This window comes from Pantherophis guttatus, chromosome 4 (assembly GCF_059756535.1).
Source record: "Pantherophis guttatus breed Tessera chromosome 4, ASM5975653v1, whole genome shotgun sequence".
Lineage (NCBI taxonomy): Eukaryota > Metazoa > Chordata > Lepidosauria > Squamata > Colubridae > Pantherophis > Pantherophis guttatus.
Window position 1 is genome coordinate 84,728,965 of NC_142066.1, and position 14,281 is coordinate 84,743,245.

Genomic DNA, 14,281 nt, shown 5'->3' on the forward strand with positions numbered 1-14,281 from the left:
CCGACTGGCGGCTCCCAGGGGGAGGGCCTTCTCTGTGAGGGCTCCAACCCTTTGGAATGAACTGCCCCCTGAGATACGAAATATCCCTGATCTCCGTGCTTTCCGCCGTGCCCTCAATACCCTGATGTTCCAACAGGCGGGGCTAAACATATGAACATGTGAATGTTTTTAAAATGTTATCTAATTTTAGGTTCTATTTAATTGGGCCAAACTATGTTATAATAATAATTTTAATTAGCAATTTTATGATGTTTGTGTATCTATATTTTTCTTGACTGTACACCGCCTTGAGTCCTATGGGAGAAAGGCAGTATAGAAATATAATAAATAAATAAATAAAATAAATAAATAACAAATTTGAATAAAAGACTAATGGATTGTGAACATTTAAAAACAGGTAGCCAATTTCAAGACACGAATAAATTACAATTTCTCAATTTTTTAGAGCCAGATTACTGGAATATTGAAGAAGTAGTGAACTGTTCTTCAGCTGCTGCATGGACAGCAGCTGAAGAACAATTGCTTGCATTTAGTGACATTTTTAATTACAAAATTAATATCAATGATTATAAAGATTTTGTAGAAAATGTTTTTTAAAATTCCCAAAAATATGCAATTCCTGACAGTTTTAAAAAAGCTAAAGGTATTGTCAGAACAATTGCTATAGGTTCAGCAGAAGCGGAAAGGGTTTTTTCAAAAATGAACATCATATGTTCAGAGAAGAGTACTTGCCTGTTTCCAACATAACGAACCTAATAACCATTAGTGTAATTGACCTATCTCTAAAAGAATGGGACCTATTCCTATAGTTAAAAAATGGTTGAGAGCACATCACACAGCAGATGATGCTCGAGTAAAAGTGAAGAAGTGCAAGTGAGGAGGATGCCAATGAAATATCGATTTGGAAATATCTTAAAGACGAATAACACTTTTGTTGTTCTTATATAAGTATTTGTGTACCTCTTTTATTGTTTTGTGTACTTCTTTTATTCTTATTTAAGTATTAAATGCACGAAATAATAAACTACCTTTGGTATATCTTCTTTTTGTAGGTCATGACTGCAAAGAAGTGACGTTGACTTGGCCATGCCCACCCAATCACATGACCACCAGCCACGCCCACCCAGTCACATGACCAAGCCACACCCACTAAGCCACACCCACCCAGTCACATGACCACCAAGCCACATCCATCAAGCCACATCCACAGAACTGATAGTAAAATTTTTTGAATCCCACCACTGGAGACAAAGTTTCGTCTGCTTGCAAATGGGATGCTTTGAAACAGTGATAAGTGCACCGGGATTGCCTGCCTCCCCGCCCCATACCATCGCTCTATCATGCACTTTTCACCCAGAAGGAGATGAAGGTTCGTCTGCTTGCAAATGCTAATCGTTCCATTTCAAAGCGTCCCATTCGCAAGCAGACAAAGCTAGGTCTATGTGGTAGATGCAGAGGCGGGGGAGGGAGGGGGGAGACAGGTGATATGGATGTGCTGTGCGGCTGCCTGGCTCACTGGAGGCTCACGGGAGGCTTGTGCAACAACACTGACAGAAGGCAGAGGCATGGGGAAGGGGGAGGAAACTGCCTGCCCGCTCCCTCCCACCATCTGCTTGCCTGTGGCTGCAATGGCTTACAAGGCTTCCCAGGTCAGACACATTTTTCGCCCAGACGGGAGAAATGAGGGAGATTCATTTATTAATTAAGCGATTAGCTCTGTTTCAAAGCATCCCATTTGCAAGCAGACAAAGCTTTGTCTCCCTCTAGGTGAAAAGTGCACGGCGGAGCTATGGGGGGTGGGGGTGGGGGAAGACAGGCAATCCCAACACTTAGCTCCATTTCAAAGCATCCCATTTGCAAGCAGATGAAGCTTCAAGTCTCTGTCATTTTTCTGTCCAGTTAAAAAGTGTGTCTGCCCTGGGAAGACCTGTAAACCATTGTGGCCATGGCCAAGCAGATAGTGAGAGGGAATCGGCGGTCGGCCGCAAAATAAGACACCTCAAAAATAAGTCCTAGTGATTATTTTGAGGGACCTGGTCTTATTTTCGGGGAAACACGGTATGCATTGATTTTGGTATTTTGGTATGTGTTATTTAGGAATTATTGATATTGTGCAAGTCTTGTACACAGTTTGCCTAAATACATTCATACTGTTTTGCAGAACCATTTTAAACCATAAACACCAGATATGTAAATGTATTTTTTTTAAAAAAATATATTGAAACCCAAATCAGTTTTACTTCATATTACTTGAATTACAGTTCTAGGAATTTACTTCTTCCTCTACTTGCAAGAGGCATTTTAAAATGTTTATACAGTCAGCTTTCTTTCTCTAGGAAAAGGAAGGCAAGTTTTGTTTGTGGCTGAAAAACACACAGTATTTTTTTTAAAGATTTGCTTGCCAGCTCACCATATAAAAAAGTCTAGTTTGGCCCTGCTATGATGAGCATTAAATTCTTTGCCCAGTATCAAATTCCAGATTCTTTAGGCATTTGTAGGAAAGGAGCATTATGTGGGCTCTTACCTTCTTGATAGTTGTGAGCACCATCTGGCAATGCAAGAAAAGGCAGGTATTTCCATTCCTCTGGCAAAGTATTACTATCATAACTTTCTCCAAGAATTAGAGAAGGATAGGAGAACTCAATCTGAAAGGAGAAATATATTACATGCTTAAATGCAATAATACAAGAGAACCTTACCAAATCTATACTCAGTCATCAGGTATCCAAATATATAACTGTTAAATAATTCTACTGTTACTTCAAGCAAGAGGTGTAGAGAATCCCAAGCAGCATATGAAATTTATTGTAGCAAAAACTTCAGATTAAAAAAATAAGGTTGAGTTCTATTCCACAAAGAAAATGATTAAACAGATCAGCAGATTAATAACCCTAATCAGCCTGGATTATAAATATTTTTAATAGACTGAAGCAGTGGAAGAGCTGGGACTTGGGTTGAAACTAAGTGAAGAGGCTATTTGATCTACTAGATACTGTAATGATTGCCTCTCCTTCCAATTTAAGAAAGTAAGAACACTTGAAACGTAATAGTTCAAAAGGATCCTTTTATTAAGCAGAAGTTTAAAGCAAGATCTCCGTACTCTTGCATGTAGGTTAGCACGTGTGCCACAAAGAATCCTAATTTCTGCGGATTCCCATCAAACTTCACCCCAAGGGAAGGAGTTTCTCTTTCCAGTTGCGGGACTCGGGGCTGGTTGAGGATAGGCGCCGGTGCGCGTGCTGCCGGGGGGGGAGGGTTTGCTGGGTAATCTCCCATTGCTGCTGCGCCATCTACTCAATAGGCAGGCTCCAGAAGGGGGGTGCCTCCCGTGGCATCATCCGTGACTGCTGCTCTTTCCGTGCCCTTTGGCTGTTGCCCTGGTTCCCCTCGGATGTTGAGATTTTCCAAAGTTTCCATCATCAATTGGGTTATATGCCTTTTCAGATAATCCTCCCTCAGTGGTGCTTTGGTTAGTCCCCCCTGGTCAGCAAGAGCTTCTACTCCGGAGTGGAAACTCTAACCAGAGTTTCCACTCCGGTTTTCGGTTGCCACGGCTGAGGGTGACTCCTCTGGTTCTCTCATCCCAGCTATCTTTCTTCCCCGATGCCAATTGACTAGCAGGGCTTTTCAGGATTCTCCAGGGTTACCTCATCCTCTCCGATGGGGTATACGAAACAGGCATCAGACTGGGTGGCGGTTGATGTCTCCCCCCAACAATCGACTTCTCCCAGTTCTCTGCTTCATTCAGACATAGTTTGCAAGGTCCCCTCAGTAGAACAAAGATTGCTTCTCTGGGTTGACCGTTTTGCAGATCTTGCTTTCTGTAAGGATTGCCTCTCCTTCCAACTTAAGAAAGTAAGAACTCTTGAAACGTAATAGTTCAAAAGGATCCTTTTATTAAGCAGAAGTGATAGCAACCCAGTTTAAAGCAAGGTCTGAATACCCTTAGGCAAGACAAGTAGGATTAAAGCAGTAGAGACCCCTCCTTTTAAGTCAGAATGCAGATTTTAGCCAATACACAAGTGAAGATGTTTTCTTTACTAGTTTCCCTGAGAACCCAAGTAACCATGCATTCACACCGTTATCTTTTAAAGTGAAACAACCCACATGGCTATCATAAACATTCCTCTATGTTAAGAGGATCTCAGGGCTCTTTGGTGCCAGGATATAGGTTGTAAAATATCTGTTGACACAAGCAATGCTATTAAATCAAATCCAAGTCTCCCCCTTCTTCCAATTGAATGGCAGTATCATTTTTAGGGATCTGACAGATACTTTGAATTATTGGATTATTGAATACTGGGGGATTTGATGGGCCTCCTGGATTATAAATTATAAATAACGACTGATAGAAGACAAAGAAACAACCACTGTTTGGACTGAGCTCTTGGACTAGCTCTGTGGATTACAAGTAATAACTGATCTGGAGGAATGGTTGGTTTTGAGAGAATTGTACCCTTGGTTGGTTTCTTAACTTTTTTTTTTAATGTTTTATTTGCAGGTTTTTTTTCACACTATACATATTTTGTGGACAGTGTATTGACTGGGTCACGGCTTTTTTAAACAATGCTAACAATAATAATACAAATAAGTATGTGTAATCCTAATTTTCCAACTTCAACAATACTATTCTCTCTTTATAATTCTTTATCATTTTTCCCATTAATTGATTTAAACATAGATAACATTTCTTTCCGCTATGTATTTGTTATCCCCTACTAAATTACTAATATTTAATATTTTAAAAATTGCTCATTATTCCACCATAACTTCAATATTCCAAATGTGTAGGATTACTAATAAAGCAAAATATTAACAATATTTAATCAATCCCAAGAGTGTATCTCAAAATCCCCACAATTTCTAATTCTTAATATTTTAAACCCACAATATACTTTAACACACTATTAATATTGATAATACAATTAGATTACCTAACCCTAAATTTCCATCTACTAAGTTTAATTTATTTTTAGTTATAAGTTATATTATCTGTTATACAGTATACTATTTTCCCTATTTGTATTTTTCAATTTTATTAATATATTTTCTTATTATCTATCATCTCTTAAACCTTTTTGAAATTCCATCATTTAAATGACTTTTTAGTCAGCCTTTTATCTCTCTCTCGGAATCTTGTAGCTCTTTTTGATATATTTGTGCCTACTGAATATTCCCTTCTGGGTGCCCTTTGTCTCTTTCTGCTGTATTATTTGAACACCCATCCACAAGACTTCCTTTTTTTTTGAAAATATTTTTCTTTTCTTTCTGTGTTCTATTACAAACTTTTAAGGAGCTATCTAATTGACTCCTACTTATTAATCCTTTCTCTTCTTTATTTTTAGCTTCTTGCATATTATTTTGATTTTCTCCTTCCACTGTTTCTTCTAATTTCTCATCTATTTCCTGAATATCGTGTTGCTCTTTTCCCAATTGTTGAATGACTTCTGCATTCATTTCTGTATCTTTAAACAATCCCCTTGTCTCCTTATTGTTCTTTATAGTTTATATATTTATAAACTTATATATTTATATATTTATATTTATAAAATAAAGAATATTTCTTTATATACCTCTATCATCCCCTGTAAATCCATTTTATAACAATTTAATAGAAATTACTCAGTATATTTCTATAGTTCCACCATCTTAATATTTAAAAACTCCTGCTTAATAAGATTTCATCAATCCCATAATTATACCTCCAAAACCCCTAAATTTATGTCTTTAAAATTCTTTAGTAATTTACAGCCTTACAGTTTTCCAATTATATATCTTCCCAATTGTCCAAATTGTAGTTTTATTTAACTTCCTTCTTTTCTCTTTTTTCTATCCCTTTCTTCTTTTGTCTTGTAGAATGCTCTGTTGAATAACATTAATAGTCCAAATACAAATTAATGTATTAGATTCCTCCAATCTTTCAGATCCATAATCCAATAGCCAATTTTAATAAAGCTTAATTATTTGCAAGTTAGTTCCTTTTAGAAATATTCAGAAGGAGAAAAAAAAACTCATTAAATATTCTCAAAATATCCAAGTCTTCTTCTAACATAAAGTCAAGGGCAGGCCATCTTCCAGATGCTGTTACTTCTATTCTGTGTATTAGACTTTGTGTGTATTGGTTTCACTTTCACTGAGTATACTGTGGCTATGGTGTAGTACTTCTCTTTTTCCAGTATATGGCGCTCTATATGTTTTAAAGCTTCCCTTGAGCTTCTTTCGCCCCTTGTTTTTATGTTTTTTTTCTCCATGTATTTAATCACTTTCTTATGCTTGGAAGTTATCTTTTAAGATTCTTGTACTTAAATCTTTAGAATAAAAGTTGGTAATTATATCACCCAGTTTCAATGCTCTGTCCACGATCCGCTCCAGTACAAGTCTTACAGTCCCAGTTGTCCCAGCTTTGTGACTGCCAAAAATGGCCGACGTGCCTGTTGCCATTCGGGAGAGCTTGCTTCAGACCTAATGAGGAAATTGCGAGTTCCTCGTGGTCAGCGAAACGCCTCTCCTTCCTTCACTGCCCCTAAAAGGCGGCTATGACCCCATAGGATCTCCCAACAGCAGTTACTGGCTGGATTTTGCTGAGCTCGATAGAGCACGCTATTTTCCAGCCGTTCTTGCCATGAAGTCAACTGGAAGTCGTTCAGTTGGTTTCTTTTTTTTTTTTTGAAAAAAGTTTTTTTTTATTTTTTAAAAACATAAACATAAAACACATCTTTTCCAAAACGAAGCATTGATCCGGTCACAAATTAATACAAATCATTAACAAATCTTATTTTTCAATTAACACAACTTAATATTTTACTCAGTTATTTTCCTAAATTCTATCAATTTAACTATGCCATTATCCCAAAAACCTGTTACTTAAATCTTAAATCCTAACCAAAGATCATTCCATTTTTCTCTTTCTTTTTGCTTAGATGGATATATTTTAACAATATAAATCATTACAGTTATTGTAAGCATTTAAAAAATATTTTAATTATTGCTCCCAATATAATCATCTTCATTACTTTACTATTAATCCTAACACAATCATTTGGGGTTTGGAGTCACGGCGAGACAGTTGGGGAAATAGTGGGCTCTGATGAGCGCCGCGAAAGCTCTGGCTGCCGAACCGCCACCGATGGGTCTTCGGACTGGAACCATCCTGCAGGGATGGGGAAGAAAGAGGGGTGCCTCAGACGACCAAGAGGAACAGGCAAGTTCCTCGGAGGTCAGAGGGAACCCTCTGTGAGTTGGCGGCGGGGACGGCAGCCATGGCAGCTGCCACGAAGCTTGGACAACCAGACTAAGAGATGTGCAGGAGGAAAGTGGAGTGAAACAGAGCTCTTTGAAGCCGGGTGAGTGACAACCAACCCAGGCTTGTAACAAAGCTTAGAGCAATATTTTTAATTATAAGACCCCTAGCCTTAAAACAGTGGCTGAACAATAAAGGGGCTATGGAAAGTTTAAAACGTAACTTTAAAGAGACAAAGATCTGACAAAAAACTAACTTTTGAACAGAACTAATGGGATTAAATATCGAGACATGGCGAAAAGACTGATATTTTAAAATTTGAACTGGATCTTAAAAAAGAAGATTTGATATTCTTAAAATCAAAGGAAGAAGAGTAATTAAATTGGACTGTTATATAATTGAAACAAAATGGATACGTGCACGACTAATGAAAAATGTGGATTGTAGAGGGACACCTTCTAGTTTAAAAAGGAACATTGCAATTCGTCTTTCTTATGGAAAATTCTGAACTTTACAGATAACAGCCTTGGGATTTTGTGGACGAGGTTTTTCTTCTTGTCTGCAGGCAGTTTGAACTTGGCGAAAAGAAAAGGAAACTACAATGGAACTCCTATAATTGGAATAATAATAATTTTAAAAACTGGCACAGGAATAAAAGAAGGATCTAGTGCAGGCTCAAGAGAAGGGAACTTGATGCATTATATCCGGAATAAAAATAAGAAAAAGGTTTAATATGACATATAGAGGACAAAATTTGAAGACTTTGAAAATGGAAGGAAATATATGCTAGCAGGTGAAAAAATGAAGAAGTAAGAAATACATGGCTGGAAGATTAAAACAATGTGTTTAAAAATGAAACAATGTATATGTGGATAGTAATAATAAAAAGGAGGATTTTTATAGACAAATATGGATGAATAAGAATATGACATAGATATATAAAATTGAAATATTGATGGAAATTAGAACATAAGAGAAATTAAGCTTGTTAAAAGAGATTTATAAATATATATAAAGGTATGTTTTAAGTAAGAATCATGTGTCAATGTTAAACTGTCAAAAAAAAAAGGATAATGATAAATATGATTAACTGAAATAAACAATGTATAGACAGATCGATCAAAAGAGGACCATGCTGGGATTAATAGTAAAACTAACTATGATTATGCTGTATTCAACAGCCAAAAAATAAAAATGAGTATGCTGTGTTTAACAGTAAAAAAAAAAATGATTATGCTGAGTAGGACAGCAAAACAAAGAGGATTTTGCTGGGAGTAACAGTAAAAATGAAATGATTATGATGGGTTTAACAACAAAGAAAAAGATAATGATGCTGGGTTTAACAGTAAAAATAAAATGACTATGCTGGGATTAACAGCCAACAAATAAAAATTATTATGCTGGGTAGGACAGCCAAAATAAGGAGGAGTATGTTCAGATTAACAGTAAAAATGAAATGAATAAGTTAAGTTTAATAACAGAAACTAAGATGATAATGTTGAGTTCAACAGTAAAAATAAAATGATTATGTTGGAATTAACAGCCAAAAAACAAAAATGTTTATGTTGGGAATAGTAAAAATGAAATGATTGTGTTCGGCTGATTCCTTAATTTATTGGGCACATGAGGGATTGTGGAGTTTGTGGGTTGTTTTGGATATTGTTTATTTTTTTCTCCTTAACAAATTTAAATAGCCTGCCTTTCTTGTAATTTGTAAGGATCGCCTTTCCTTCCAACTTAAGAAAGTACGAACTGGTTGTTCAAAAGGATTCTTTTATTAAGCAGAAGCGACAGCCATCCAGCTAAAGCAAGATCTGAATACCCTTAGGCAAAGCAGTAGGATTAAAGTGGTAGAGACCCCTCCCTTTAAATCAGAATGCAGATTTTAACCAATACACAAGTGTGAAGATGTTTTCTTTACTATTTCCTATGAGAACCCGAACAAACATGCATTCCCACCATTTACTTTAAAGTGAGACAACCCACATGGCTATCATAAAAATTCCTGCAGGGAAAGGAGATCTCAGGGCTCTTTGGCGCCAGGATATAGGTTGTAAAGTATATGTTGACACAGGCAATGCTAGGGAATTGAATCCAAGTGTCCCCTCTCCTTCAACTGAATAGCAGTATCACTTTTAGGGATAATATTAATATTAGATGTTGAAATGACAAGTGTTCCAAAGTTAACCAGAATAGGAAAGAAAGCATCATCCACACCATCATCGGCAGCCTCTAGTCCATCAAGTCAAAGATCAATAGATACCATGCTACAACAAGAGAAAATGAATAAATTCCCCCCAAAAATACAAATGATGTTTTAGTCTATAGAGCAGTGATGGCTAACCTTTTCTGGACTGAGTGCCCAAAGCATGCACACACATGTGAATGTGCATGTGCGAACCCCCAAAATGCAATGCGCGTGTGGCCCCTGTGCATGCGCCCCACCCCCCGCACATGCGTGGCAGAGACCCGAAGACCAGCTGGCCGGCAGGAGGTGCGCACGCATGCGCAGCAGAGCTGAACTGGGGCAATGGCTCATGTGCCATCAGAGGGGGCGCTGAGTGCCACCTCTGGCACGCGTGCCATAAGGTTCGCCATCACGGATCTAGCAGAACAATTAGATCAGTTCCTAGGACCAAATCTTTACACTTGGACTGAAATGATGGCAATTCTGAACATTCTCTTTTCGGAAGAGGAAAGAGGTTTATTAGAAAGCAGCTTTAAAGGAATGGGGAAAATGTAATCCTGCATTTATAATCTAAGGGATCGGAGAGGCTGTTCCAAAGTCTCAGAATTTTACTAAAGCATTTTTTTTTTTAAATTTGATTTATATGCCGCCCTTCTCCGGAGACTCAGGGTGGCTTACAATGCGTTAAGCAATAGCCTTCATACTTTTGTATATTTATACAAAGCCAGCTTATTGCCCCCACAAACTGGGTCCTCATTTAACCTACCTTAGAAAGGATGGAAGGCTGAGTCAACCTTGAGCCTGGTAAGATTCGAACCTGCAGAAATTGCAGGCAGCTGTGTTAATAATAGGGTGCATTAAACCACTGTACTACCAAGGCTCTTATTTATATCTCTCTATTTAAGATATCATAGGGAAAGGAGGAAACACCATCAGCCTTTTTACAAAGGCTAAAAGATCAACTGAGGAAGTATTCTGGCATGAATCCTAAGGACCCTGTAACACAGAGCCTCCTGAAGATTTTGTAACAAAAGCATGGCCAGATATTCAAAAGAAAATTCAGAAAATGGAAGGCTGGAGTGATAAATCATTAGAAGATCTATTAAAAGAAACTCAAAAGGTCTTCATAAAAAGGGAAGAAGAAAAAGAAAAACAAAAAGCAAAAATGATGGTGTCTACTGTAGACCAAGTAGTGAAGAAAAGGATAGAGACAGCACACAGAGAGGAAAAGGAACATGGATAAGAGGAAGGGGAATGAAGGGAGGCAGAGAAGGGAATCTAGGATGTGGTCACCTTTGGCAGCCACCCCGGACTACCCTGCAGGTAGGATGCTTCTATCATGGAAAGGATGCGTATTTTAAGAGAGAGTGCCCTCTGAACTAAAGAAAGAAGAGAGAGTGATCCGATTGATGGCATTTGATGATGAAGAATAGGGAGGTCAAGGGTTCTTGAATTTAAGGTCCCACCAGGAGTCCTTGATAAATTTAAAGGTGGGACCCCAGGAAGAAGCAGCAGTTTTTCTAATTGATACTGGAGCAACAAGGGCTTCATTAAATTTTATACCTTGGGGATTAAAAATATCAAACCAGAAATTAAGAATTTCAGGAGTAAAAGGGGAAGGATTTTTAGGCCCCATATTTGAAACTACCAGTTTAAGATTGGGGAATGAGAAAGTTCAAGGGCAGTTGTTATATGTCCCTGGCCCTATGAGATGTTGTTTGGTCTACCTTATATGGGAGGAACTGGAGAAATACCTCACTTTGAGACTAAAGATGTCTTTCTTAAGAACTATATTCTGGGGCTATCCTCTTTGTCTTTTCTCAGAAACAAAGGACTTCTTGCTCAATGGCCACCATTAGAGTTTGCAGTCCACAATATACAGCCTGGAGAGTGGGTCCTGATTAAATCCTGGAAAGAATCCAAATTATAACCTGGGTGGGAAGGTCCTTTCTAAGGACCTTCCTACCCAGGTAGTGGCTGCTGACCACTGAAACAGCTGTAAGAACTGTAAGAAAGGCTGGATGCACTACACCAGATTGAAGGGACCAGTCAAAGCTCCATGAGCAGAACAATGGAGAGTGGAACCTTCTGTCAGGGCATTTATTAATCCCATGTTTGGCTCTGGGACTAATTACCCTGGTTTAGAGGAGATGTATCGTGGCTTATTCCAAGTTGCACTATTCTGATAAAGAAAACGCGAAAAAAGGTTTCTAATAAAACTCATTTATTTGTTATAAAGAAAATAAAACACCTCACTAACTAAGAAAAGTTAATTGTTACATTTTTGAAAGTAATTCGGGCCGGCTATCTTTCAGCCGGACCTTGCTGGAAAGAGAACAAAGGAAGAGTGTGAAGAAGGAATGTGGGTGGATACGGAAACACGTAGCTTACTGATAAGAAGTTGGCAAAGCTACGGAGAGTCTGACAGTCCAGAAATAATGAGCTCAGCTGGTAAATAAAATAACGCAGTGACACCTTCAACTGAACCTCTTAAACTGAGAATAACAAAACAATAAAGTATGTTTGCTTTTAGGGTACAGGACACATGGCAAAAAGATAACTTTATCTGGACTCTAAACCACAGATGGACAGTAGTTGGACAAAAATGGGATGCATGGTATGGTGTTCAGTTATGTTCCAAGTGATGTATGTGACACAAGTGTTAGGAGCCACTAATTATGACAAGAAAATTGATGTGTTGGGAACCACTTTTGATGATGGAGTATACTGGGTTGTCATTGGGGTCCCTAGAGGAGTCCCTGATGAATATAAGGCCTGAAAGCAGATAGCTGCTGGGTTTGAATCACTATTTTGGTGGGTGACTACAAACAAGAATGTAGATTGGATCAATTATATCTATTATAATCAACAGAGATTTATCAATTTCACAAGGGATGCTATGAAGGGCATAGCTGCCCAATTAGATGCTACTAGTAGAATGACCTGGGGAAATAGAATGGCTTTAAAAATGATATTGGCAGAGAAAGGAGGGGTATGTATAATGCTAGGAGATAGATGCTGTACTTTTATTCGAAATAACACTGCTCCTGATGGAACAATTACCAGAGCTTTACAAGGCCTGACCACTCTAGCAGAAGAATTGGCTGAGAACTCAGGGATAGATAGTTCCCTAACAGGTTGGCTGGATTCTTGGTTTGGAAAATGGAAAGGTATGGTGGTATCAATCTTTACTTCTTTAATAGTAGTGACAGGGGTGCTAGTAGCTCTGGCATGTTGCATAATCCCCTGTGCTAGGGGGCTTGTGCAAAGGTTAATAGAAACAACAATCTCCAAGCAAATGCCCCTGAAACTTCCTTCCTATAAAGAAGCTATGCTTCTTCTTGGGAAAGAAGCAGCAGATGAGGAAAGAGAGAGATAAAGACTTAATCCAGACAAAGAATGTGACATAATGTTATCAAAGTTAAAGATCACATGGAACCACCTGTTAGGAAAATGCAAAAAGCAACAATTGTGTAAAAAAAAAGAAAAAGGAAGGGTTGTAAGAAACTAATGGAGATAATGCTGTATTTGCAAAGAAAGCAATTTTTAAGAGTGGTGGGTGTAAAAGTTCAGTAGGACATTGGGACATTAAAGGTAAAAAGTTCAAGACTGGAAAACAGGATGAAACTGTTATCTAATAAGTGAGTCAGCTTGCTCAAGCAGATTAGTTAACAGTTTTAACCACAAGTCTAGTAATATAATGGAGAAATTAATGCAACACTTGCCTCAATTTATTATGCGTATGCTGCAAGGATTATAAGGAAACAAGACATATAGGTTAAGAAATTAAAAAAAGGGACAAAAGGTAATATGGAAAAAGGGGAACTTGGCAAAAAATGGGGAAACAGATTAAGCATGGGGAACTTCATGGAGAAACAGGTATTCCAGGAAGATTGCAACCCTGTGGTCTTAGGGGGCTGCAGGGATGGATTTGTGGTTCAGGTGGACTGAATAAAAAGTTGAAGAAATGTATTCCTCGGTGTGCCTACCTGTTAGCCACCCACTCTTGCAAGAACATATTTTACATGCAATAAACTGCTTGCTACTTCACTTTATGATTCTGTCAAATTTCTGACCGGTGAGTCTGTTTCTCACAATTGGAAATGCTAAACAGAAATATTAGACACGATTTAGAAATAAAAGGCATGGAAATAAAAAAGAAAAATATAAACTACAGGCATTATTATTATTATTATTATTATTATTATTATTATTATTATTATTTAATCTTTAGTGAGATTCACAGCCTTTGAGGCTGGTTAATAGCTCAGCAGCTCGATTCCTAACCAAGGACCTAGGAACTGTTAAGGTATCGTCGGAGGATGTAAGCTGTTCCAAGTAAGGTGGTTTTTTGTAGAGTCAAAATGTTCAAGTCCGGCAAATTTAGAATTTCTAAATAGCGGGGTAGCCCTTTGGGTATTGCTCCAAGGGCTCCAATTACAATCGGGACAACACACGATTTCTTTTTCCACAGTCGCTCAACTTCAATTTGCAAGTCCCAGTACTTTGTGATTTTTTCTTGCTGCTTATCTTCAATCCAATTACTACTACTACTACTACTACTACTACTACTACTACTACTACTACTATTATTATTATTATTATTATTATTATTATTATTATTATTATTATTATTATTATTTGCAGATGACCTGATATTCATTTTAGAGGAACCATTAGAAACTGGCCCCAAGTTGATAGGAAAAATTGAAGAATACGGAGAAGTTGCAGGATTGAAAATAAATAAAGAAAAAATGTTAGTTAAAAATCTTACAGGCAAAGAGAAAAATGAATTGATAAAGAAGACAGATCTTCAGGTAGTTAAAAAAGTGAAATATCTAGGAAGTTTTCTA

At 37.6% G+C, this 14,281-nt stretch overlaps 1 protein-coding gene across 5 annotated transcripts in view; it reads right to left on the reverse strand.

The window, feature by feature from the left end:
- Positions 1-14,281, reverse strand: part of AVL9 (AVL9 cell migration associated) — a 96,192-nt gene that overhangs the window by 66,661 nt on the left and 15,250 nt on the right. For all 5 annotated transcript variants that reach the window (XR_015734234.1, XR_015734235.1, XM_034434975.3 and 2 more), the window contains exon 2: positions 2,525-2,645. Coding sequence is in view for 3 of the 5 variants with exons in the window: in XM_034434975.3 (XP_034290866.1) it covers positions 2,525-2,645 (121 nt within the window). In the remaining 2 variants the exon portion in view is untranslated. The remainder of the gene's footprint in view (positions 1-2,524; positions 2,646-14,281) is intronic.